General features: G+C 42.4%; 2 protein-coding genes across 2 annotated transcripts in view; one reads left to right on the top strand and one right to left on the bottom strand.

Annotated features, from left to right (window-relative positions):
* Positions 1-5,581, top strand: part of LOC146609010 (uncharacterized) — a 50,483-nt gene extending 44,902 nt beyond the window's left edge. Inside the window, exon 4 of the mRNA XM_085348703.1 lies at positions 5,296-5,581. Within this exon, the coding sequence (XP_085204829.1) occupies positions 5,296-5,581 (286 nt within the window). The remainder of the gene's footprint in view (positions 1-5,295) is intronic.
* LOC146609009 (uncharacterized) lies at positions 5,578-25,027 on the bottom strand. The gene is made up of 7 exons (XM_085348702.1): positions 24,959-25,027; positions 24,285-24,365; positions 21,814-23,663; positions 7,162-7,470; positions 7,033-7,120; positions 6,254-6,463; positions 5,578-6,150 (listed from the first exon to the last, which is right to left on the bottom strand). Exons 1-7 carry the CDS (start codon positions 25,001-25,003, stop codon positions 5,578-5,580), a joined length of 3,156 nt encoding a protein of 1,051 aa, XP_085204828.1. The 5' UTR covers positions 25,004-25,027.
* Positions 25,028-26,919: the final 1,892 nt, after the last annotated feature.

Below are 26,919 nucleotides of genomic sequence, written 5' to 3'. Positions count from 1 at the left end.
AGTAGATGTCTCTTCATCACAACGCACACATTTTGGACATCAAGTCCAGGCTCCTCTAGCAACCACCAGGCCCAGGATCCACCAGCAGTCACCAGGCCCAGGATCCACCAGCAGCCACCAGGCCCAGGATCCTCCAGCAGCCACCAGGCCCAGGATCCTCCAGCAGCCACCAGGCCCAGGATCCTCCAACAGCCACCAGGCCCAGGCTACGCCAGCAGCCACCAGGCCCAGGATCCTCCAGCAGCCACCAGGCCCAGGCTACGCCAGCAGCCACCAGGCCCAGGATCCACCAGCAGCCACCAGGCCCAGGATCCTCCAGCAGCCACCAGGCCCAGGCTACGCCAGCAGCCACCAGGCCCAGGATCCACCAGCAGTCACCAGGCCCAGGATCCTCCAGCAGCCACCAGGCCCAGGCTCCTCCAGCAGCCACCAGGCCCAGGATCCTCCAGCAGCCACCAGGCCCAGGCTCCTCCAGCAGCCACCAGGCCCAGGATCCTCCAGCAGCCACCAGGCCCAGGCTACGCCAGCAGCCACCAGGCCCAGGATCCACCAGCAGCCACCAGGCCCAGGCTACGCCAGCAGTCACCAGGCCCAGGCTACGCCAGCAGCCACCAGGCCCAGGATCCACCAGCAGCCACCAGGCCCAGGCTACGCCAGCAGCCACCAGGCCCAGGATCCTCCAGCAGCCACCAGGCCCAGGCTCCTCCAGCAGCCACCAGGCCCAGGATCCACCAGCAGCCACCAGGCCCAGGCTCCACCAGCAGCCACCAGGCCCAGGATCCTCCAGCAGCCACCAGGCCCAGGATCCTCCAGCAGCCACCAGGCCCAGGATCCACCAGCAGGCATCAACAACTAAACAGGTGTGTTTGCATCTTATTTGAGCCGCCTACAAAATGCCACCAAAAAAGGTGCAGTCTCTGAGGATGAGATGGAGGAGATTAAGAAATCTCTAAATTACATGTCAGGAGAGCTTTTTAATATCTCCAAACAACAGAAATTACTTTTGGATATGATGGGACAGATTAAAGACCTGCAAAAACTAAATGAAGAAAAGGTAAAAAAAAAATAGCCCTACTTGAGTCCTGAGTGGCAGATCTAGAGCAGTGTACCCGTATGAATGACTTAATAGTAAGTGGATTGGAGACCAAACACAGAACGTATGCCAGAGCTGTAGTGGCAGAGGAAGCCAGTGAGCCCACTTTGGAGCAACAAATTGTCAATTTCTTTAGTGGCAAGGGAATTACCATTAATAGTAAAGATACTGAAGCTTGCCATCCTCTGCCTCGAAAAAAATAATAGTGGAAAACCATCTATAATAATACGCTTCGTCAATAGAAAATCAAAAAAGGAGCTGCTAAGACAAGCTGAGAGGAACCAATGTCTACATAAACGAGCATTTGACAAAGAAAAATGCTGACATAGCACAACAAGCACGGATACTGAGAAGACAAAATGAGAGTCAATCTCCTAAACGGCAAAGTCTTCATCAAGCTCAAAGGAACACCAGAAGAACAAAAAGGTGTGGTCATTAAAGAACTTTCAGAACTGGATATATAGTAATTAATTAAATGTTAAAAACCGAGACACTAACTATAGGAATAAATCATATGACATGACAAAACTGTGATAATAATCACTTTTCTTAGTAAGGTGAAATGAACCTTACCCATATGTGAACGTTGTATATAAGGATTTGGGACTGAAACTCTTTGAGTATGCTGATCACAGACCATGAAAACAATTTATATACCCATAAGCATGATCAGAAATGTGAGTATTATACAAATGAGCAGTTTGTATAATGTATAGAAATATAATAATGGATAATGTAATAGCAATCATACATTTTAATAGTAGAAGCCTCAATTCAAATCATTCAAAAATCCTGGACTGTCTGGCACAGTTTTCTAGGAAATTCACTGTCATTGCAGTTTGAGAGACTTGGTTAGATGGGGATCAAAACTTAGTGAAGATTGGTGGCTATGACATGTATTACATCAATAGAATTTAAAAAAAAAATGGGGGAGGGAGTGTTGCCTTGTATACTGATAATAATTACAAATGTAGAATCATCAGTGAACTGTCACTAGCACTGGATAACATAATGGAGTGCATAACTATCGAAATAGAACTGTGAAGGTTCTCAGTCATCCAGGTCATCGTAGTCAAAGGAGCTTGCAAAGAAAAGCGTCTGGACTTCTTTAAGTTGCTTGAAGACGTTTCACCTCTCATCCGAGAAGCTTCAGTTCTAAAGTCAAATGGTGGAGAGTCCCAGATATAAACCTAGTGGGAGTTTCCCCCCACAGAGGAACAAAAGGACCCCCTGATGATCCTCTAATCGCCTGAGCCAAGGTGTGAAACTGGGTGTGGGTCACAATCAGCCAGGGTTTTGGGTGAGTTCATTGTGAAACCTGGCCCCACCCACTTGCATAGTTCCCATTTCTGTATAGCTGTATATCTCAGATTCCTGTAAAGTTATTTATTTCATATTCTGTATAGTTTTTCATATTTATATCCTGTCCATATCCTGTACATAGCTCGTACTCACTACAGCCTGTACATACTTATAGTTATAGAATATTCACAACATACTTCATACCGTGTACATTATAACATAATAGACCCATTTCTGTAATATACTTACATATCTATATTATTGCTAATATATATTGTAATATATCTATATCACTAAGCACTTCTGGATGGATGCAAACTGCATTTCGTTGCCCTGTACCTGTGCATGTGCAATGACAATAAAGTTGAATTCTATTCTATTCTATTCTATTCTATTCTATTCTAATTCATTTACAAGTAATTGGTTATTGCACTGTGAAAATAATTAGGTACATTTCATATTCCTCTGTGAGCAGGATGGGACATATATGGCTTTTATTCCATGTTAAAGTTCACACAAGTGACATCCCATCAATCAAATCCTCAGTTTGTTCACTTGTCTGATGTTAGAAAGAAGGATTTCATTGTCAAATGGACTAAATTAAACAGCCCAGCAGTCACTGGCAATGATGGGCTGTGTGTTAGAAAGTATCACAAATTTTTATGTACGATATTGAATGGACTAGAACAGAGGAAATGAGTGGAACAAGCAAAGTGTAGCAATTACACATTAGCCTTTGATAGCAAAATGAAAATCCATGTAAAGTCAGCGAGGAAGAACTGAGCACAATATGTGTTTATGTCGCCAAACCTTTTCATGCATTTGTCTTGGAAGACAACGTCCATTCAAATGGGCAACAATAGAGAGGAAGCGACATAAGCGACACCTTTCCTCCCTTTTCAAAATGCATAACTGATTATGACATGTGCGATATTATTGTAGCACTATCCATTTGCATTTCACCTTGGTGAAATGAACTCATTTCATGGTCTGCTGGGCGGTTCAGGCAGTCCACAAATGAGTTAGAATTTCCACTGGCCCAGTATTTGCATGGTTGGGGCACTGAACAGTGAAGGGGGTGTATGGAAAAATGTGAAAAACAAGTCTATAATGCCTGGTTGCAGTTCACATTAGTGCCAAGAGATTTGCATATCACTTTGCTTAACGTGCAGTAGAAAGAGATGGATCATTCTGCAAGCTTTTGAGCAAAGACAGACAAATATTGGAAGTTCTTCTGTCATCGATGTCAATCTCACCCTCCTGGAATGAGCTCAGATTTCCATATCAATTCTGTGATATTGGTAATAGGCAAACAAGGCCATCAGTGAGGGGACTGCCAAGCACTACTACAATCTAAAGTCCATTTTAAAGCTTAAATAACATCTGGGTTGCTTCACAACAGTGTAGAGAAACCCTGAAAGTATAGTTTTTGTCAAATTACACAGGGGCTCTAGCTTTCACCTTCACATCTTTATTTACAACCATCTTAAAATCACAAACTGATCTAATGAACATGGCTTGGATACTTGGATAGAACACAGCATCAGAAAACACAGTGAGAACAAGCTGTACATAAAAAGAATCCAGACAGGCGCTAACAACTACACCGTCTTGCATCCTTAAAAAACGTTGTAATTCAGGTACTTAACTACCTTAAAATATATAGTCTTTTTCTATTTATCTTGTTTCTAGTGTGTTAATGCATCAAATATCATTTTGTATGAGTTCACGGAGGCCATATAAAGCACACAATCATGGAAGTATTCATATTTTTCATATTTCTAAGTAAACATCACTCATATTACATAACCCGAACCCCGGTAACAAAAACTGGCTATATAAACATGTAATGTATTCAGTCTGTTGGGGAAGAAGTCTAAGTTGGAGGGTAAAAAGTACTGACTAGATGTACATCGAATCTATGCCTCTCTGCAGTTGTACTTGCAGTGAAAGACAGTGGATGGGGGTGAGTTTACTTGTATGCCCCCAGTATGCTGCCTGTAACTATGGGTTTTCCCCCCCCAGTGGACAATAATAATAATAATAATAATAATAATAATGGATACTTTATTGATCCCCATGGGGAAATTACTTGTTTTTCTCTGCATTTGACCCATTCACTCAGTGAAGCAGTGGGCAGCCCACTAAGCAGGCGCCCGGGGAGCAGTGTGTAGGGACGGTACCTTGCAATCAATATTATTTCATGCTAACATGATGTATTTTTATGTGTTGAGTTAAAAATGTGGACCTAAAATGCACATTAATGGAACACAGTTAAAGATCAAAGTTAACCTTTAAAAAAACACTTAAGGACTAAAGAAAATTCATAAAGCCAAACAAGGAGATACACGAAGAAAACTCAGGCAACAAACAGTATGACCAAGCAACAAATACAAGTAGACTGAGGATTTACATAGACACATTAAGTCACCAGGAACAGACACACAGCTTGGGAAAAAATAGGGCAGAGGTGAACAGAGTTAAGATAATGAGACAAAGGAGAATTAAAACTGAATAAAAAGCACAAGAGACAAATGCTGCTAAAATAAAACAGGAAGTAATTTAAAAAAAATTTGACCACAAAATACAGGGCTCGGGCAGCAGTTCAGCACGAACTGGTTCGTGACTGGACTGCAATGGCCACTCAGGTAGCGGAAGATGATGACATGGATTTGAATGATCGGGAGATGATGACATGGGTTTGAATGATTGGACTCAAGCAGTTAATAAAAGAGGTCGAAGAAGAAGTGAAACTGTCGAGAGAATGAAAGTTTGGGACACAGAATAGTAAATGAACTCTAAAAGAAAACAGTTCGGATGAAGGGACCCCTGTAGTCTGCAAAAGGATTGTTAAGAGAAGACGATGACAGCATCCAACTTAGTCTGATATCTTTATCCAGGTTGCTTAAAAGAAGATTGGCAGGCAGCGGCGGCAACGCAGGCGAAGGAAATCCAGACGCTAACCGTGCGGGCGGCAGCGACACAGGCGAAGGAGATCCGGAGGCCGGCCGCGCAGAAGGCAGCGGCAGCAATGACAGAGCTGGTCTGGAGGCCGGCCACGCTGAAGGCAGCGGTGGCGATGCTGACGAAGCAGGTCCGGAGGCCACCCACGATGGCGATGATGCCCAGTCAGTGGCCAGGAAAGTGGCCAGTGATGTTGAGGAGATGAAAAGCTGGCCATACTAGGCATGGACGAGGAAGTGGCGTGGCAACCACAGGACCAGATGAGTCAGGACCAGATGAGTCAGGACCAGATGAGGTAGGTGACGGCATGGAAGCCAGAGGCGGAGGCGCTGCAGGCAACGGCGGTTGCTGAACGGGCCCCTTGGATCTTCCAGCAGACACGAGGAAGTGCTGGCCAGGCTCTCCAGAACCCCTAGCGGATGAGGCAGGTGGTGGCGTGGGAGCTGTGAAGTGCTGGATGGGCTCACCCGAGCTTCCAGCAGGAGCTGATGCAGGGCCAGAGGGTATTGGGACCCCTGGCCCATTATCTGACCAGGACACTGAACTGCTCCGGGATTCTGACCAGCTACAGGGGACTGAACTGAGGGTGACTGAGCTAATGGTTCAGGTGCAAACGGAGCTGCTGATGACAGAGCTAATGGCTGAACTACAGGTAGCGGGGCTGAAGACTGAGCTACAGGTAGCGGGGCTGTAGTGGCGGTCGTGGTGAGAGTTGGTGGTTGAGTAGATGGCAGGCTGTAGTGATGGTTGGAGTGGATGTAGGACAGGTGGTGGTGTTGGTTCTCCTGAGCCTCCAATGAGGATGAAGGGTGCAGGCACCTGCTGGACCTCAGCCACTCCCACCCAAGGAGTGGGTACGGGTGGGAAGGTTAGCTGTGTCCTGGCGGGCCTCACCTCGGGGGTCGGTGCAGGTTTTGGCAGCAACTGGGTAGGTGCTGTCCCCACCCGAGGAGCTGATATGGGTGCAGGAACCAGCAGAGCCTCAGCCAGCCCGGAAACTGGAGCAGGGACCAACTGGGCCCCAACCCCCCTCATCTGGGAAACTGAGACAGGTGCAGGGGGGTGTTGGACCGCAGCTGTCCTGCGAACTTGGGCACCAGGAATCTGAGGGGCAGGCTCAGAGGAAACAGTCTTAACAGGGTTAATTTGCTGCTCAGAGTGGGCAGGTGAAAAACAGTCATACAAATCTCACTAGACTCAGGAGGCGTAGAACGAAAGGAGTCCTTATTATCTATAAGGCCGGAAGATGTGGCCTCTGAAAAAACAGTCCTCGAATGTTCAGTTTCTAGGTTTACAGTGGGGAGGCAAAACTCAGGGTTAACACATTTGGAGTTTACCAGATCTAAGTTTGCGGGGCGATCGTGGCTCAAGAGTTCTCCTTGTAATCGGAAGTCTCGGTCGTTGTGTCCTTGGGCAAGACACTTCACCCGTTGCCTACTGGTGGTGGTCAGAGGGCCCGGTGGCGCCAGTGTCCGGCAGCCTCGTCTCTGTCAGTGCGCCCCAGGGTGGCTGTGGCTACAATGTAGCTTCATCACCAGTGTGTGAATGTGTGTGTGAATGGGTGGATGACTGGATGTTTAAAGCGCTTTGGGGTCCTAGTAAAGCGCTATACAAATACAGGCCATTTACCATTTACCATCTAAGTAGACGGAATTACTATAATAACAGGGAACTGTGTCTGTGAAGGTTTTCTCTGGCTCGGGAGGAGCAAAACAGTATTTTTCAGTCTCCCCACAAAGCCCCGGTCCAGAGTACACAGAACTGACCATAAGAGGAACAGCAAAAGTGTCTTTACCGCTCACCACAGCCGGCTGCTTTGAGGTTCTGGTATTCGACTGTGGAGAAAGGTGTCGGCGGCGTGAACGCCGTTTTCTTTCGGAAGAGGGAGGAGACCAGCCGGGTTGCGAATCCTCCAGCTGGCCAGGCTGAAGTGGCGATAGAGAGGATTTCCCTCAAAGATCGCCTGGATGGCATTTATTCCAATGGTCATCACCCTGGTATCCACTGTGCGTTTTGTCCATTCTATCAAACGGAGGATGCGGGAGAAGTCACTCTCCAGGGCGGAGTCTGCTGAGTCCATGTTATGGTCGCGTTGTTCTGTCAGGAAGCGGCTGTGTGTAGGCAGGACTCAAACGCACGACTCACGACACACGGGGATAAACTCAAAAGGCACGGCTTTATTTAGCAGGAACACAAGGAGCGATACAAAACGACACTGGGAGAAACTAAAGCTGAGGCACAGGGAAGACACGAGGAAATGCACACGACCATGAGGGAGGACGCGACACGGAACAGAGGGAGATTCCGACATAAATACACAGAAGGTAATGAGGGACGTGGGAACACATGGGAAGCACAGCTGAGGACAATTACGCCTAACAAGACAGGGAAGAACTGAAAATACTGACCCAAAACGCAGACCTTAAACGTAATACAGGAAGAACACAGAGACACAGAGAGGAGGAGGAGAGAGCACGGAGGGAGTGCAGACATAACGGACTGAGGAAAACATTGAATAAAACATGAAGGGAAACAGAGGGAGGCACAGGAGCAAAGACACGGGGAGGATCTAACAACCAAAAGCTAAACATAAAAACCTGGGGACTAGGACTAAACTTCAAACTACCAAAGTGGACTCCAACCATAATACAAAATGACAAAACACAAGAAACTGAAACCGCGGGGTCACAAGACCCAGGACCGTGACATAAGGGTAAATTGAACGCAACAAGATATGTGAAATGTGGGTGGTGGCCAGGAGAGAGGGGCGGAGTGGCTGTCATCTGGTGGTTAAGAACTTGCTGTTCAACCAATTATCCAATCCTGGAACACGAATGAATTCAATCCAACCACTCAGCAGGCACTGGTCTCCATTAAGACACACCCATGTCCACACATGAGAGGGAGGAGAGAGAGAGAGAGAGAAACCCACAAGCATCCTCTGGTGGTAGGAGTCAAACACACACACACACGATCATGGTCATGACATCATTTAAATGGAAAAGTATTTTGGTGTGGCAATTGTAATGCATATAGTTCATTATGGGGTATTAATAATGATCGCAGTGGAACAGTAATTGAAGAATTAATGAACAATAAAAACCGTATAGGTCTAAATGATGGGACAGGTACAAGGACTGAGTACATGGCAGGTAGTTAAAGATACAGCACTAGGCAGGGATCACTATCCTATAATAATAGGATAATATTGGGCGGTCGACTCTCTTCGTTATTACCTTTAGGTGCCCTTTCACTCTGGTCATGGCTGATTTCCTCTCCCACTTGCAGGAGGGTGGGGCTACGGTGGACAGCTCCCTGGCCTAAGTTAGGTGAAGGAGGTATGTGGCAGGGTGAGGTTTTTATGCTGTAGATAAAAAAAACACTTAACAAACTGCAATCATGTGGTCATTGAGTCCTTCATTATTACAAGGGTACTTCAGGAACGAGCCAGACACCTCTAGCTAGGCCTGGGTATCATCACTGATTTCTATAATCGATTGATGCTGATTTTCAATTCAGTCTCCGATTCAGTTTGAAATCAGACAGTCAGAGACATTATAATTGTGATCATCAGTACATATCCACATTTTTATATCTGTGTATGAAACAAAGCTGACACTGTGAGACTTCATCAGAGGTGTGAGCATCGTCGTTGCCCACCTCTCAATTTTAAATACACTTAGTCATTGAGGGCTAGCAGGAGGGACTATGCGCTTACCTGCTGCTCCTTGGCAGGTAGCTCCATGCCCTCCTGGGTTTTAATTGCACCTTAGAACACATATGCATCAACACTACAATGAGCGGGTGGAGGGAGGTTTGGAGTCTTCTCCCACCCCCATTCTCTGCGGCCTGCTGGAGCGGGAGGGCTAGTAGGAGGAGTTGGCCGTCCGACTGCGGTCTGGGGTGTGGGGCCTCCCTGCTGCTGCGGAGTCGGGGTGGTCTGCCTCTCCCCACCGCAGGGAAAAGGGTAACACCACCTGGGTCTGGGTGCAATTCCCCCCTCCAGGGGCAAGGGTACCTAGACCCGGTTTGTAGAGTACGCTTGGGGAGTGTGATTGTGTGTACAGCGTCTCTTTATGTCTGTCTCCACGTTGGTTGAGTGTGGAGTGAGTGCATATGAGAGCATGAGGGTGGGAATGGATATTTGTGTCTGTGTGTGCCTGTATGTCTGTGTCTATATGTCAGGTTGGGTATCAGACGCCACCTCTCTGGGGACACCTCAGGCCCTCCAAGGTTTGGAGGCCTATCTCCACCCACCACCACTTCCCCTGCCGGTGGCGGACTCCCTCAGGTGTCGGTGTGTTGGTGGTTCTTTGTGTCTGGGGGTGGGCGTCCGGGTACACACCGGCTCACTCCTTGGCGGCCGCTTGTCGGGGCCTGGGGCCTGGGGCTCGCTCGGGCCCCTTTGGAGGTGGGGTGCCCCCGGCCTCTCGGCCTGGGGCTCGGTCACTCAGGCACAGCTGGGGGCCGGCGGAGCTCACGGGCGCGTCACTGCAACTCCCCCTGACTTCTGCTCCGCGGCTGCTGGGCGAGCCCTCATCTGGGACTCTCCTCAGCTCTTACTGGAACAGTGGCGCGGCTGCCCCTCTGTTGGTCTTCCATGGTCTCTTGTGTTCTGGGGGCCTCTGGATGTCTGGAGTTTTGATCTCCTCCATACCCGCTTCACACCCTGGAGGACGGGGCTGTGGCCCCCCCACACTCCCTAGCAGATCATTACATGGAGAAACCTTTGGAATGCAAGCATGCTGATCCACACAGGTATGCACACATGGGTATTCACAGACGCGGACTAAAGCTTTCTTGGCTGCTGCCTCAAAGCACACTGTGCGCTGTCTATCTTGCGTGCTGCACAATATCGTTTATTATTTAGTAAATATTGATATCTATGACTAGCTAGTTTATTGTGATGGTGCTTTGTTTTCTCTATTATTATGTTGCTCTTTGTTGTTTGCTGTCTCCTCTGTTTGTTTTTTTTTGTTTGTTTTTTTTTTTCTCCATACAGGTGACCCAGGAGTTCTTTTTTTTTTCTCTCTCTCTTCCCCCCCCTTCTCACCGTCTCTTCTCCCCTTTGGTTTTCTTTCTTTCTCTCATTCATTCCCCCTGTCCTATTTATTAAAAAAAAAAAAAAAAAAAGACAAAGGATGAACTGAAGCTCTGCCATCACGTAATGTCGCATACTGCTGTTTCTGATGTCATTTAAAAAAAAAAAAAAAAAAAAAAAAGAGGTGTGAGCATCACAGCAGATGTCTTTGTGTCAAAGTAACTGAGGATAAAACAGAAAAACATGAAGCAGATTTTCCTGTCCTGGCTTTTTATAGCAGATAACCTTAAAATATTCTGCAGTAGAACAAGAACTGAAGAAAACCATGACACCATGTGAACATTACCTGGTGCTGCTGAAGTGAAGCTCAGCAAAGTTATTAAGGTTTTATTAGAAACACAGAGATATTGAAGAGGAAGACTGATTATGAAAAGGACTGCCGAGGTGGTTATTTTACCACACACTTTGAGAAAACGAACCTCAAAACGTTTAACTATGCAGAGCCCAACATGCATGGCCCTGAAAGTAACACTGACCCAGATAACCACTTCTACAATAACAACAATAACACTTGTGAGTACTATACAGACGACCAATTCAATATGAATATTAAAATGGAAAATGCATTGTCAGTCATACATTTCAATAGTAGAAGCCTGTATAAAATGTTTCTAAAATTACAGAATGTTTAAGTAAGTTCAAAAAGTTTAATATAATTGCAATATCAGAAACATGGCTTGATAATGAGAAAGTTAGTGAAATGGGACTGGAAGGATACGAATTATTTACAATGAACAGGGTGAATAAAAAAGGAGGCAGTGTTGCTTTACATGTAGATAAAGTTGTTGGAGTCAAATTGTTAAATGTTGCCATTATTGTACTTAAATTTGTAAGTCTTGGTTCAAACTGTATGATCAAAGACATTCCTTTGTTTCTGACCCCCTCCCCAGCCTGTTGAATGGTGGGGGAGGCTGTAGTGTTTTATTATAGGCACATCCTATGTGAAGGTTCTGTTTTCTTGTTTAGTAACGTCCTGCATTTATGACCCTTTGGTGAGCAGGAGGTCACACAAATGCACCCCCAAACACAAACACACACACTCACAGGCACCTACACACACACACATACATTCTCGCACATGCATACACACACATAGGAAACGGGTGAGGAGCGTTCAGCTCCAAGAGCCTGGTTCCAACCAGCCTCCCTTGCTAGCAAGTAAAATCGATCGCTTGCTGTTCGTCTTGCTTCGTTAACGGGAATAAGTCTCTAAACCAGCGGGGCTTTTGGAAGCGCAGACCCAACAAAAGTTTTGAAATGTAGTGTGATTGAATGTATGTTAAGCACCATAGATCATGTATTGGAATGTGTTACTATTGAAATTCATGTTGAAAAAGCTAGCAATATAATTATAAGTTGCATCTATAGGACACCAGGATCATGCCGTGATGCATTCAATGAAAAACGTGCTGCTATGTTTAGCAACCTAAATGATAAAAAAAGTGCAAATAATTTGTGGTGATTTTAATATAGATTTGCTAAACCCAAATGGACATCAGAAAAACAGATTTTATCCATACAATGTAGAGTAACTGCCTTTTCGCTGTAATTACAAAACCAAGTAGAATAACAATTGATACAGCTACATTGATAGATAATATATTCACAAATAAAATTGACTATGAAATAGTACGTGGACTCCTTATAACTGAAATAAGCGATCATCTTCCTGTTTTCGCAATTTTTCAAAATTATTTGACATGATGCAACAAGAGCCATTGCTGCCCTCCAGGTGGACTGTGGCGTGAGTGAGACACAGCGGGTCCATACAGGACCAAAGATTCGGTCCTGTATGGTGATGAATTGTGAAGTTACAATTCTACAATTCTTTTCTGTAAAAAAGCATTTTTATTTTTGTATATAAATAAATGTTGATGTTGTGCGACGGGATTGTGTGCTTCAATTTTATTTATAATGTGCCAAATCACTACAACAGGCGGCTCAAGGCAATGCCGTCCAGAGTAAGGATCTTAGCCACAGTGTTTCTAAGATTTTACGCCCCGTTACAATAACCTCAGTTTTATCTGAACTTAGAAGCAGAATTAACCTCAGTGTGAGTGAAGAGGACTCTCCATTTAATAATAGCTGTAATAAAATGTTACAGTGAAAAAAAAACTAGCCAAATTTTCATCTGAAAATGTTGAATTTTAGTAAAAACAATATTCTGTAGTTTGATACTGTCGTTACAGACAAAAGCGGATGTTTAAAGCCTTTGGACGCACATTTGAAATGCAGTAATTGTCCTTATCAGCTGGAAACATAAAGGTCATACAATGACTGTTTCAAACAGCTAAAAACTATTGAACAACAGCAATGTTAGTCTGCTCCAAAATTTGAATGTACATGTGTTGAAGGTGCGGGTCTTGTTGAATTATTAAACATATTTTTCCTTAATCTTTCTAGCCATAAAAAAACAACTTTTAATTTTCTTCTGCTTGAGTATCGGCCTCGGGTAGCTCTACTTAGCATTGCTCAGTCAGTTGTCTGTTTGTGCTACTTTTTCAAAGAGCAGTTTTTTTCTCTGTATCTATGAAGCGCCTTGAGGCGACTTATGTTGTGATTTGGCGCTATATAAATAAAATTGAATTGAATTGGATTATTGGTAAGGGTGACTTTATGTGTTTAGTTACTTACATAAGTGGAAGTACTGTGGAAAGTTTAACCTTACATACATAGATCTGACAGTACAGGTTCTGAGGTAAGATGTTATATCCAATCCAAATGTTCTTTGCAATTTTGCATTGATAAACATTCTCCTTAACATATTTGGTCACATAAAGTACCACGGCCATCACACTGTCATTTAGAATTGTTTAAATAACTCGTGTCTTAAGTCATCCCATCATACAGAAAATAAAAACAGCCACATGGTTCACTGTTATATCACACAATGTTAGAAATATAAGTCGTTCATAACAACCTGAGATGCTGGGAGTTTAAAATGCAAACCAATGAAAGCAGAAGTAGAAGACTATAATGTCACAGAGCACACGGTGTCTATTATTGTGTAGACATTTATAAACAAGAGCTTAATAAAGATGCTTAACTTCTTAAGAAATAAGTAGAAGTTACATCTATTCAAATCAATTCAATTCAATTTTATTTATATAGCGCCAAATCACAATATAAGTCGCCTCAAGGCGCTTCATAGATACAGAGAAAAACCCAACAATCATATGACCCCCTATGAGCAAGCACTTTGGCAACAGTGGGAAGGAAAAACTCCCTTTTAACAGGAAGAAACCTCTGGCAGAACCAGGCTCAGGGAGGGGCGGGGCCATCTGCTGTGATTGGTTGGGGTGAGAGAAGGAAGACAGGATAAAGACATGCTGTGGAAGAGAGACAGAGATTAATAACAGATATGATTCAATGCAGAGAGGTCTGTTAATACATAGTGAGTGAGAAAGGTGACTGGAAAGGAAAAACTCAATGCATCATGGGAATCCCCCGGCAGCCTATGTCTATTGCAGCATAACTAAGGGAGGATTCAGGGTCACCTGGTCCAGCCCTAACTATATGCTTTAGCAAAAAGGAAAGTTTGAAGCCTAATCTTGAAAGTAGAGATAGTGTCTGTCTCCTGAATCCAAACTGGAAGCTGGTTCCACAGAAGAGGGGCCTGAAAACTGAAGGCTCTGCCTCCCATTCTACTTTTAAATACTCTAGGAACAACAAGTAGGCCTGCAGAGCGAGAGCGAAGTGCTCTAATAGGGTGATATGGTACTACAAGGTCATTGAGATAAGATGGGGCCTGATTATTTAAGACCTTGTATGTGAGGAGCAGGATTTTGAATTCAATTCTGGATTTAACAGGAAGCCAATGAAGGGAAGCCAAAACAGGAGAAATCTGCTCTCTCTTTCTAGTCCCTGTCAGGACTCTTGCTGCAGCATTTTGGATCAGCTGAAGGCTTTTCAGTGAGTTTTTTGGACTTCCTGATAATAATGAATTACAGTCGTCCAGCCTGGAAGTAATAAATGCATGAACTAGTTTTTCAGCGTCACTCTGAGACAGGATATTTCTAATTTTAGAGATGTTGCACAAATGGAAGAACGCAGTCTTACATATTTGTTTAATATGTGCGTTGAAGGACATGTCCTGGTCAAAAATGACTCCAAGGTTCCTCACCGCGTTACTGGAGGCCAAGGTAATGCCATCCAGAGTAAGAATCTGCTTAGATACCATATTTCTAAGATTTTCAGGGCCGAGTACAATAACCTCAGTTTGATCTGAATTAAGAAGCAGAAAGTTAGCGGCCATCCAGGTCTTTATGTCTTTAAGACATTCCTGCAGTTTAACTCATTGGTGTGTGTTATCTGTGTGTGTTAGTTTTACTATGCATCATTGTTACGTCCCCTGGCTAGTCTAGGGGGTTGAAGGGACGAACATAAAGGTGGATAGAGAAGGAGGAGCCAAGATGGTAATTTCAGAAGGTTTATTTAATACTGGTGATGGGATCAGATTGAGGTATAACGTCAGGGAGAGCCAAGGCCAACATAACAAACAAAACATCCCTGATGTTGAAATAAAAGAAACTTACCTAACTCCAAAGAAACAAAATATACAACCTATAACCATAACCTACCTAACAACACATAAACAGGAGAAAACAGGGTGTCAAAACAAAAGGCAGCTCTCCCCTACAAGCAGTCTGAACATGAAACAACAATGCTCACACAAAATACAAAGGCATGCAAGCCTGCACAAGTATGGCAACCAAAATGGCCAGAGGGCACAGAAGCACAGCTCCACAGGCCTTAAATAGTGCTCTGCTGATTACCAATTAGCCGGACTCTGCGCAACATCCAATCAGGACAGAGGAGGTGGAGCCTGGACAAAACAAAGGGTTAATAGGGAGAAGAGACATCCTCCTGGGGGATGTAACAATCATAAAAACGCAATCATTCATCTTCCAACTGTATCTTTCTGTTCTGGCTTTAGAGTCATTGTTTGTTTACTGAGCCGTACTTTGGGAGTCATACTGTTGTGATGCTGGGGAGAAACTGGTAAGGTTTGATAGACTAAACCGTTACACACAAAACTTCAAAAACCTAAAGAGTGTGTGAGACTGCTAGCTGTGTAGTTCATCAATAAACTCATCTACAATGTGTTAGTAAAGAGTGACTTGTACTTCTGTGCTGTTAAGCAACAGTTTAACAAATTTCACTGCAAACTATAAAAGGAATCTGGATTTAAATAGAACATAGTAGTGATAGATTAAGTGCAGGAAACACTAGTATACAGTGTCTATGAAACAAATCTCCTTCAACATTCAAGTGGATGACTGCAGGCGTTTCTCTCAGTTGGTTGTGTTCAGGGAAAAAGCAGCTAAATACACTGAGACTGCTCCACGCTGTTGGTGAGTTAACTCTGGATGTCTGTGGGTTTTGTTAACTTGGAGTGAACAAAAGCAGAAAAACAGTAAAAGATGCAGACAGTGAAAGTCTGGTTTATTTCATGAACACAATGAAACATTTTACAGTCCACAGAGCAAAGTAGCATACATGATAAATAGATACACATAACACGGACAGTGAGAAGTAAAACTCGTCGTCTTACCACATGTTATATTCTGTAAACTTAAAACTTAAAAAAGTATTCCTTTTGATGCCTTCTTTTATATCTCCCTTCATTACATTCCCTCTCATAAGCTTTTTACATCTCCACTGGGCAAGCAATTATCCATAAACCTAGAGGGAAAATAGCCTCTGTGCCATATGAGCGTATTAAATGTTGTGAATATTTGTCTCATCCATTTAATTGAAACAGTCAGAGATCCCTTTGGAATTCCCACTTCCAAGCTCCCTTGCTTTTATGCACTCAGGTTTTCGTTCTTTTATTTTTATTTATTGATGTATTTTTTTGCCAGCCAGCTTTGACATTCAGGAGAAAGAGGGCCATCGCAACACATGTGTAAGAACAGAAATGAAAATGAATGACCCAGAAATCAGAAATCAGCACTGGAACACAGAACGTTGTTAAAGGCCAGGAAAAAAGGGCTACTGTCGATGCCAGATATCTGGCATTAAGTTGACAGATAATGTTTCTAAATTTCACCTGCGGGAGATTAATTTTGTAAGATGATTAATTATGTAAACAGTGTTATCAGTGTGAGATGCTTACAGACCACTACAGAGAAACATTTGGATTCTGTCAGCTTTGCCTTGTTTACTTTCATCAGTGGGGAGACAGCATCCAGCAACAAGGTTGTTCAAGGTTACAGCTCGTCTATGGACACTGAGGGGAGCTGAAACATCAGTACAGGAGGCAGACTCATTCATATTCCTTATCTCAACACTGCATAGACTCACTAACATTAAATAAAAGAAAACGGTGGCACTTTCTATTATGGTTGGGTAATAAAGTAGTAATAGTAGTGTAGGAAGCCAGAAACAAGAATCCAGTAGTGTAGTAATTTCAATTTCATTAACACTCAATTACCCGTGTCAGTTTCTGTGCAATATGGAGGAAACAGAGCTGCAAAATGCAAAACTCCCTGTTTCTGTTTAATAACAATCATTAAAGCAAACTTAAACTGGCAATTTGAAGTGATGCACGATCGTCCTAATTAACTTAGTTTCATCTAAATCCATAATTAATTACTGACTGACAGAGCTTTAATCTTCCCCTTCAAAACTAGGCACTGCTGCAAAGAGTCGGCTGCCAGTAGGTGGCAGACTGCACTTTCTATTTCATCCCTGTCACGGTTCTGGGTCCGTTGGACCCAGTATTTTGAGTTTATTATGTTTTGGTTTATTTTTGCATTATGGATTGTTTTCTGATGTTCTGGTGCTTTGTTTATTATTATCATTATGGATCTGTTTCTGTTATTCTTGGTGAGGGATCAGTTTTTAGGTTTTGGGTTCTCATGTGTATTACAGTTTCTGTTCAGTGTCATGTCTGCATCTGGTTTAGTAATTCTTGTTTCCTGTTTTATTGTGGAAGTCTTTGTCTTATGTTAGTGTGTGTGCAGCTTAGCTCCCCCGTCTCGTTAGCCCTGATCTCCCCCAGCTGTGTCTCCTTTCTGTTGCCCATTCCCTCATTACTACCCTGTGTATTTAAGCCCTGTGTTTTCCCATGCTCTGTGTCGCGTCATACCCTCAGATTATGCCTGTGTGTTTGTTAGGTTTTGTATTGTTGATTGTCATTTATGCTTAGAAATATTTAACCATATATGCTTAGAGGTGTATAATCATTTGTAGATTGAAAGAATGTCTCATCCTAGGAGGTCTGTAACAACTCTGTGTAGCATAAAGAGGGGAGTGCGTTCACTCCTCTACAGATTGTTCTGGCATAGATCACACACCTCCTAGGAGAGGTCGTATCTTCTCTTGCTGATATATGGTTTAGCAAACACACGTATATCTGTTTAAGTATAAGAGCCTTTTGTTCAGATGGAGCCCCAGACTCCTGGCACCAGCCTTTGGGGAGTCTTCACAGGGTCACATCTTGACCTCACACATACACACACATACACACACACACAGTATTCTTTGTTCACATGTATACCTATGTAAGATGTCATATGTTAATGACCCTATGCATATTCATGTAACCACAATAAAAGGAGTGCTATGGGGAGCCTGGCTGAGAGTCTGACGGAGGTCAAGTGGTGGAACGACACTTGGCTCCAGGCAGGCCTCCCTCATGCATGAGTAACATGAAGAACTTTGCCTACTCGTGTCTTGCTTTGCTGTGTAATTATATTGTCCTCAACGTTCCAGCGGATAGGTTCAAGCTACAAACCTATCAGTGTTTCTTTGGTTTCTGTATTCACGTCACTTCACGTTTGGTTTTCATGTCAGCAATAAAGCTGAGGTTCTGATTTACAATTCTGTGTTCGAGTCCTGCGCTTGGATCCTCCTCCCCGCCTGCCCACACACAGAGCCCTGACAATCCCTGGATAAAGCTAAAGAAGAAGTGAAGTGCCACCTGCAAACATTGGCCACCATTTACCTCCTTTTTGGCTTGCTTCATAGATCCACATAATCTCGTAGATATGCTTGCACAAACCAATGAAGTATAACAGTATATTTGGAATCAAAGCCACATTAGGATTAGGATTCATCTTTATTGTCATTACACATGTGTGAATGCAGCGTAACGAAATACAGTTTGCATCTAATCAGAAGTGCAAAGAACAGTAAGTGCAATAAGAGCAGATTATATACAGATAAGGGTAGAATAATGGTGGAATAGTTATGACAGATTATGTTAGGGGCGACTGTGGTTTAGGGGGATTGGGAAGCTCATCTTGTAACCGGAAGGTTGCGGGTTCGATCCCCAGCTCTGTCTGTCTTGGTCGTTGTGTCCTTGGGCAAGACACTTCACCTGCCGCCTACTGGTGTTGGCCAGAGGGGCCGATGGCGCGATATGGCAGCCTCGCCTCTGTCAGTCTGCTCCAGGGCAGCTGTGGCTACAACTGTAGCTGCCTCCACCAGTGTGTGAATGTGAGAGTGAATGAATAGTGGCATTGTAAAGCGCTTTGAGGGTCTCGAAAAACACTATAAAAATGCAATCCATTATTATTATTATTATTATTGTTATTGTTATTATTATTATTATTATTATTGTTATAATATTATTGTTATTACATTATTATTAGAGATGTGACACATATACACAGATGTATTGATGTGTGGTAAACAGATCTACAGAGTGCTATGAATATATCTGCCGTAGTTAAAGCAAAGCGCTCAACTTTCCTACGCCAATCCGTCAGCTACTCATGGTGGTAACAGGCCGTATTTATTTATTAGATTTATTGCCAAATGAGTTTCTCTCCATGTCAACAGATTACCGCAAATCTTCACACCGTCTTTCCGTCGGCAGCCTCCAGCTCCAGCCTCAGTAACAGAGCAGTTCCCATGCCAGACTGTGACACAGTTGGTCACGATGCTCTCTACTGCACAGCACTAGAAGTTACCCAGTATGTCAGTAGACAAGTGGTTCTTCTTCAGTGTCCTCAAGAAAAAGAGGCGCCGATGGGCTTTCTTAGCCAGGCTAGAGATGTTAGTTGGCCAGGACAGATTCTCAGAGATGTGGGTCCCCAAGAACTTGAAGCTGGAGACCCGTTCAACAGCTCTGTGTATTTGTACCTTTTTTTGACACTTTTGGTCAAGATGTATTATGAGCTTTACAGATTATTTTAAGGTCAATATTAATAAGGACGATAGCTGGTGGTAAATACAGGGTCTTTGCCTGGTTTTAGCAGGAGTGTTGGCAGAATTCATATTTGGTGGTAGTCTGCCATTTTCCTTGATTTCCTGCAACGCTCTGTGGTTAACTGGTGCCAGAATTGTCCAGAATTCTGCGGGAAAGCCGTCTGGACCTGGAGCCTTAATGCTGGGTATAATTATCAGGGCTTCATGGAGTTCAGCTGATGTCAGCGGTGAATCCATTCCTACTGCTTGACTGTCGTCTCTGAGACAATGCACTCGATCAAAGCTGATGTTCTTCACGGTGTCCTCCGGAAGCTTGAGCTGGGTTCTGATGAAACTCTCACCTCGAAGCTGGGTCATTTTTAAGCATAACATTTTAACCTAGGCTTTTAAATTGCATTATCCCTTTCTGAAGCATTAAAACAAAAATTACTGCCTTAAAATACAGTGTTCGGTACACCATAATTTCCACAGTTTGAAGATGCTGATTACTTAGTGTTATATTAATATGCAGTTCAATAGCTGATGATCATTACATTGTTAAATATGTTTTTTTTTAAGAAGAAAAGTTTGAATTCTTATCAGGTTTTTCTAGTGTTCAATGATGCATTTGGAAAAGAAATGAAGAAAGAGATCTAAAGCTGTGCGTGTGTTTTCTGTGTGTGTGTTGTGATTCGGGGCTGTATAAACAACAACAATTGTAACAACAAAAGGAAAGGGCTCACAGAAAAGATGAAGCAACATAACAACAACAGAAACAAACATTTTTGTACCCACCTTTTACAAAGTATGCTAATCAAAGTCAAAAATCCAACAGCTTCCAACACTCTTAAAAGACCTTTAGGCTTCACAAAAGTGATTTCATACCTATTGATCTCTAATGTCAAAGATAACCTGTGGACACTAGTACATTCGTTTCAACAGAAGAGGTCAGGAAGGAGCGGACGTGATTCACTTAAGTTTGCAGAAGTCTGTGTTGTGTCAATAGTAATAGCTAATAACAATAGCCACTTCTTGGAAAAAGGAGCTATGGCAATGGCTCCGATCCTGACTGATCGGAAGGTTGGTGGTTCAGTCCCTGGCTCCTCCAGTCTGCATGTCAAGTATCCTTGGGCAAGATACTAACCCCAAGTTGCTCTCCGATGCATCCATCGGAGTGTGAATGTCGTTAGTACTAAATACAGAGAAAGTGCTCGTGAGAATGGGTGTGACTGGGTGAATGTGGCATGTTGTATAGAGCGCTTTGACTAGTCCGAGAGAGTTGCACCATCGAGAGCATCCTGACCAACTGTATAACAGTCTGGTACGGGAACTGCTCTGCCTCGGACCGGAAGGCGTTGCAGAGGGTTGTGAAAACTGCCCAGCGCATCGCCGGAGCACCACTTCCTGCCATAAAAGACATCTACAGGAAGCGGTGTCTGAAAAGGGCTGGGAAAATCATCAAAGACCCCAGTCACCCATCACATGGACTCTTCACCCTCATGCCCTCTGGGAGGCGCTACAGGAGCCTCCGGACTAAGACCACCAGGTACCGGAACAGCTTCTTCCCCACAGCTGTCAGACTCCTGAACTCTGCCTCCTGACATCTGACCCACGTTACACTGCAAATTCCTTGTAGCTTGACAAGATTTATTGTCTTAATTTTAGCCAGATTATCTTGTCCATCTTGTTTTGAACATTACAAGCTAGTTTCCAGTCTCATGTGTTAGATGATTAGACTTGTTTCAAGTATATATTACTTTTTTCCCTTATTTAGTCTGTATATCTAAAAATGAACCATTTTACATTTATTTCAAGCAAAAATAGCTTTTAGATAGAGTGTAAAACAAAAATTATCTCAAAATAAGAAACATTCACCTTTTTCCTTGAAATAAGAAAGTCACTCATTGGAAGGTATTTATTTCAGGTTTTTAAAGAAAGGACATCTTCAAGGTTATATTTTGTCATAACATAGACACTGTTTCTGAAATTGACTGGGTAATATGACGTAAAATCAAGTAGGTCTTCAACATCAGTCAGTTCAGTTGCTTGGGCAAGGTTGGGAATTGCAATTTCATAGGCAAGAAAGTCTTTGTTGAAACCCAAGGTTTCATACACCTGGTATTCAAAACAATAAAGTACACTATTAACAATAAAAATGTTTTTTACAAGTCCAAAGATAGGGTTTAAACCATTTGCTGAAATGAGTATAAGAGACCTGTCACAGATGTATTTGTTTCCATGTAAAATAAGCCATTTTACTCTAACGGCATGATGTATAGCATCTTCAATCCCCCAAAAATCTACAACCTTTGATTGCAAATGGTCCATATTAGCAACCTCTGATACAGGACCTAGTTCTTTCTCATTTACAAATATCGGATGCTCAGTTCCTGCTTCACTTTGGCAACACTCCAGCAGCTGATTGTGGTTTACAAGAGACTTGCACACATTCTTAAAGTTTAATTTGGATGACCATTGTTTAAAAAAACTGTGTTTAGACTCGAATCTCATGCACATATGACGTATTACAGGTCCCAGGGCAATAATTTGAGAGGGAAGATGCAGCATGTAATGTTGCTTTGGTATTACATTTTTTTCTGGGAATAGTTGCCTGAATTGTTTAAGATGATCTTCTATCATTTTTTTTAGTTTGGACACAGTTTGTAAAGACACAACTGGGGCAAAAAGTATTTTAACAATTTCAATTAAATCCAAAATAAACTGGATAAAGGGATTTTTCTCTACAACACTGTACAATAAGAATGGCAAAATCTTGATCAATATAAGCATTTGTCCAGAGGATTGTTTGAGTCTGTTGTCACTTGAAGCTAAAGTAGCAATACTAATTGGTGAAGGCTTGTCACGTATGTCCACTGATGAAAAAGGAAAGTTCTGCATGGCAGAATTAAACAAGTCCAAATCCAAATTTCCAGATAAAACAAGGTATTTCAACACACACTTAATTTCCATTGGTGCCACTCCTTCAAGAATTACATGCATAATATCCTGTGGCATCTGCTCTATGAGATTAAAACCTGGGAAATCAACTAATTTGCTTTGTCTATTTATGCCAAAAGTCGTTTTGAGCGAGGATTTCAAAAATTCGGTAGTTGCCCTTTCTATTTCAATGCACTGCCTAATGTGTCCGTCCAATGTCCGTCTGGTGAAACTATGTTCATTGAAATTTTCTTGCATTTCATCAAAAGTACACTCACAATGACGACATTTGCTATACGCAAAACCAACTCCTTCCTTAAATCCTGCAAGCTCATGCTGGGCAAGAGTGTCTCCACACACAGCAACAACTGCTCCGTTTAAATAAAATTCCCCATTGACAGTGTTAATCATAACACCATCGTACAGTAACTTCAAGTCCTCATTGATTCTCCGCAGTATTATATCTACCCCACACTCATCTATGTCCCTAGACTTTGCAATTGCGAGAAGTCTGATGGAAGCCAACTTTGATCTAAACTTAGGGTCTATGTTGCCTAAGGTGTAATAAAACATTAGTATTTTATTTACACTCGCACGTGACCCTAGGGGGTTACACATTTCTATCTCATCAGAATAGAGTATCAGTTGTAAAGCAGAGTTCTTCTTTGAAAACAGTGGGTGGGTTTTGAAAATAATTCCATCATTAATGTCATACAAAAAACTGGCGTTGGGGCAACTCTGAGGTCCAGCACTGAGCATGTCAAATAGTCTTGAATTGGATAAAAGCTGTTTCAAACTTTCAATCAAAGGAATGTAGTAGAAAGACTTGTTTTTGATTTCAAGAACTCTCGATTCTCCCTTTTTAACTCTACAGGCATAATTGGAAATGATGATCTCCTCAGGTGTGACAGGGTTGAAATGCATCTGTGTTACACGGTCCTGTAGGTTTGAAGCTGCACATATGGGAAAGGGATCCTGAAAGTTGTCCAGTGTTGAAAGAACTTCTTGTTGTAAAGGTCCATTGCTGTCAGGTTGCCTTTCAAGGATGGTCTTTATTTTTCCCCTCAAGGACGTCAGAAGAGCTGTTTGATACTGTTGGACACCAAGGACAATGTTGTTGACACTCCTCTGATGGGGGGAAAAAAAAACACATCAGAGACATGAAAGCGTAAATAGAAAATATAACAGAAGCAAAATGCAACTCTATTTCTTTAGCTCAAATTAATGAGCCACTGAATGTTGTAATTTACCAGTGGAGCAGTAGAAGAAGAAATCAGCCAATAATTGGCATTGTTTTGCATGACATGCCACATGCATGACTCACGTGGCACAAACACATTGCACCGAGCAAGATGGAGGAGCATGAAAGGTTACAACAGAAAAAGTGAACAAATGATTGCCTCATTTATTTTTTTTATGTAATTCTACTTCATTTGTCTTTTATGCCTAAAAGTGAACACATTTTACACTGTTAAGCCTATTTTAAACTGTTGAGTGTGCCCAGAGTTACATACATTGCAGTGAACTGCACAACTCTTGTGCTTAACTTCTTCGTAATGTACATTTGTTCTTAATAACTTATATAGGTGAAAGTAATAGCTGAATAAAACCAGCGATGAAAAACAATCAATTAATTGCAAAGATAGTGGACAGATTATGAAAAAAAAATCATTAGTTGCAGCCTTACATTGAACCAGACTTATTAACAAGTTAACAATGACACCCCCATAATATCAGATGAAGCAGTACCTGTGATAGGTGGCATTGCTCCCGCACACCAATAGCAAATGCAGCTGCACATCTGGCAAGATCAACAGTTTCTCTTTTACCCTACAGGACAAAAAGAAAAACAATTGTGTAAGAAAAATGACTCACTCAGAATGTGTTTCAAATTCCACCAGATGCAAAACAAAACAAAGAAATATTCCAAACTGTTGTACATTTTTGCTATTAAAAGATTCATACTACAATGGATAGCTAATGAAGCTGCAAATGTTATGAACAATTTAAGAGTTATTTAATGAAACTTAACCAATCTTTATGGAATCTACTCTGAAGTTAACTGAAAGAAAAATTTGAAAGCTGCTTGGTTCATGGAGCATCTAACAACAACCAAGGCAGGTACACAACACTGGTAAATAAGTTTATTTATTATGTTTAAGTATGGTAACTAAGCCTACATTGTTGTGCAAGCCTGAATTTCAGCGGATTCATGCATTTGAAATTCAGCACTGGCCTTCATACCTATTAAAATATTCTAATCAAGTAGTTTATCTTAGAAAACACATAACTTTAAAACTATAATTGTCACTTGAACTGAGTACATTTCTGAATTGGGGTAACTGTGCTTGGTTAAGGTTAAACAACACACATACATTTAAAAATTCGCGCGCGTACACACAGAAACACATAAAGTACATTACCTGATTCTGACGAGGTGTTTGAAGCTCAGCCGCGTCTTGCTCCATCACGTTCTGACTTTCCTGTCGCTCCTCCTCCAACACCTCCGATGTTACTGGGGGGGTCTAGTGGTGGTGGCTCTACTTCAGTGCCATTGCCATTGCTAACAGTTTGTCTGGGTTCGGCAGTATAGTCGGCAAAAATGGCTGTACCAAAATTTTCGCCTCCTAATACATTTGCATCGGATGAGGCTGTCAGCCATCCTGTAGGCGGGTTCCCAGTGGAGATGTATTGTGGATGTGTGCGTCTGAGATGGTGGTAAAACGAGTTGAAAACACGGTAATCCTCGGCGCATCCATCGACTCCACAAATGACACGGAAATCTGGACTGCGACTGTGTGCAGTATTAATGTGACTTAAGAGAGACTTCAATGTTAACGCCACAAAGACGAAGCAAATCACACACCTCCAACAGGCCATTGTATTAGACTAAAGTCAAGCAAAAAATATGTTGCAGTGTGGAGCTGTTGCCGCGCTAGTTTGGGAAATACCAAGTTCATGGGGGGAGGGGGGTATTACAAACTGGAGCTGTAAAAACAAAAAATGGTCACAAATAAGGTAAAATGAAATAACACCTATAAGAGTTTATTTTAAATCAATGAAGAAGAAATTTACCTATCATACTGACTGTGTTTTATGAACGTACAAACCACCAAATTGTATATAGAAGCAAAAATTGAGATGTGCACCCCCTTCGTGTTCCATGTTAGTTGTTACCCAACTCCGTTTGAATTTGGAGTCACAGGAATCTTCTGCACCTGAGCATTGAAAGAAAAACTGTAAGAGAAAACTTCGTCAAGAAAGAGAGGTAAGCAATTTTAATTTTTCGAATGTAAGTAGTGTGTAGTCTAATCACTGTTTTAAAGTCAAGCGGACAGAATAATAAATTTAATTTGAGCGCGGGAAGGAGTAATGTAGCATGCTAACGGATGCTAGCATTAGCTTAGCAGCCCTCGCATGTGGTTCAGAGAACATTATTTAGTGAAGTATCTACTGTAATGTTGTGAGAATTCCTAGCTATGCTATTTATAAGGGGCAGTATTAGCCGTTTGTATTAACTTAAGTTAATAGGCACACTGAGAATTTCTTTCAATTAGCAAGAGAGCTAATTAACCACATTCAGGGTTTTCCAATTGTCTTTGACTGATTTACTAGCTGCTTGAATTCCCTCACAAGGTGTGGGTTTAAATTAATATTTTGATATTAATTGGATTTATTAAAGTGGGCTCAAAACAGTGTTATTCAAGAATCAGGCTGGTTGGTAAAACAAGTAGCGCTGTGTATCGATTCAAAATTGAAACAGAAGATGGCAGCACTGTATGTACAAGGATGCCAGCTGCCGTTAAACCCCGAAGAAGAAGCTGTATCCCAGAATTCATAGCGCGGCCTAGCTCAGTTTCCAAAAATGGCGGAAGCTAGTTAGTTTTAAAATTTCTCTTATTACTCTTTCTAGGTCACAAAATAAACGTTTAGCATATTTTCAGGCGAGAATGTAGCCGTGTAAACTTCAAATATCTGGACAGTTTATCAAGACACCACATATTTTCAAAAGCGCTCCGACGTTTTCGGAGACGTCTGTTACCCACTAGCTCGATAGCTAGCCGGGGTTTAACGCTCACTAGAGCCGTGAGAACACCGGACTCCGGGCGAACCATTTTCAAATCCACCGCCGTCTTTCACTACTCAGGTGAAACATGATATATAAGTCACTTAAATAACTTAAAAATGTTATTGTTTGGTTTTTTTCAGTATTTTATTTGTTCCTGAGTAAATCGGTTTGGCTGAGATTAAAGTTATAGTTTTTACACAGCTGAATAAACGTCAAGCAGACAACTGATTATCAGAAGTGTGAGATGCTGGAGAATATACTCCGGTGTCCTTTTATATTTTAGATAGCAATGAGCAATCTGCAAATTTCTTTAAA

This window comes from Diplotaxodon limnothrissa, linkage group LG23, assembly GCF_057381915.1.
Source record: "Diplotaxodon limnothrissa isolate DT_005_m linkage group LG23, D_limnothrissa_male_GT1.1, whole genome shotgun sequence".
Taxonomy (NCBI): Eukaryota; Metazoa; Chordata; class Actinopteri; order Cichliformes; family Cichlidae; genus Diplotaxodon; species Diplotaxodon limnothrissa.
Note: the sequence above shows the minus strand (reverse complement) of the source record. Positions and strands in the feature narration are given on the sequence as shown.

What these genes read in the sequence shown, in the direction of transcription:
- LOC146609009 (XM_085348702.1), bottom strand. Translation starts at nt 25,003, where the DNA reads ATGGAGCAAGACGCGGCTGAGCTTCAAACACCTCGTCAGAATCAG. An exon ending in AGCAATGCCACCTATCACAG is followed by an intron (nt 23,664 to 24,284) that starts GTACTGCTTCAT and finishes TCCCCCCATCAG; the next exon opens with AGGAGTGTCAACAACATTGT. An exon ending in AACCTGCACCGACCCCCGAG is followed by an intron (nt 6,151 to 6,253) that starts GTGAGGCCCGCC and finishes TCCTCATTGGAG; the next exon opens with GCTCAGGAGAACCAACACCA.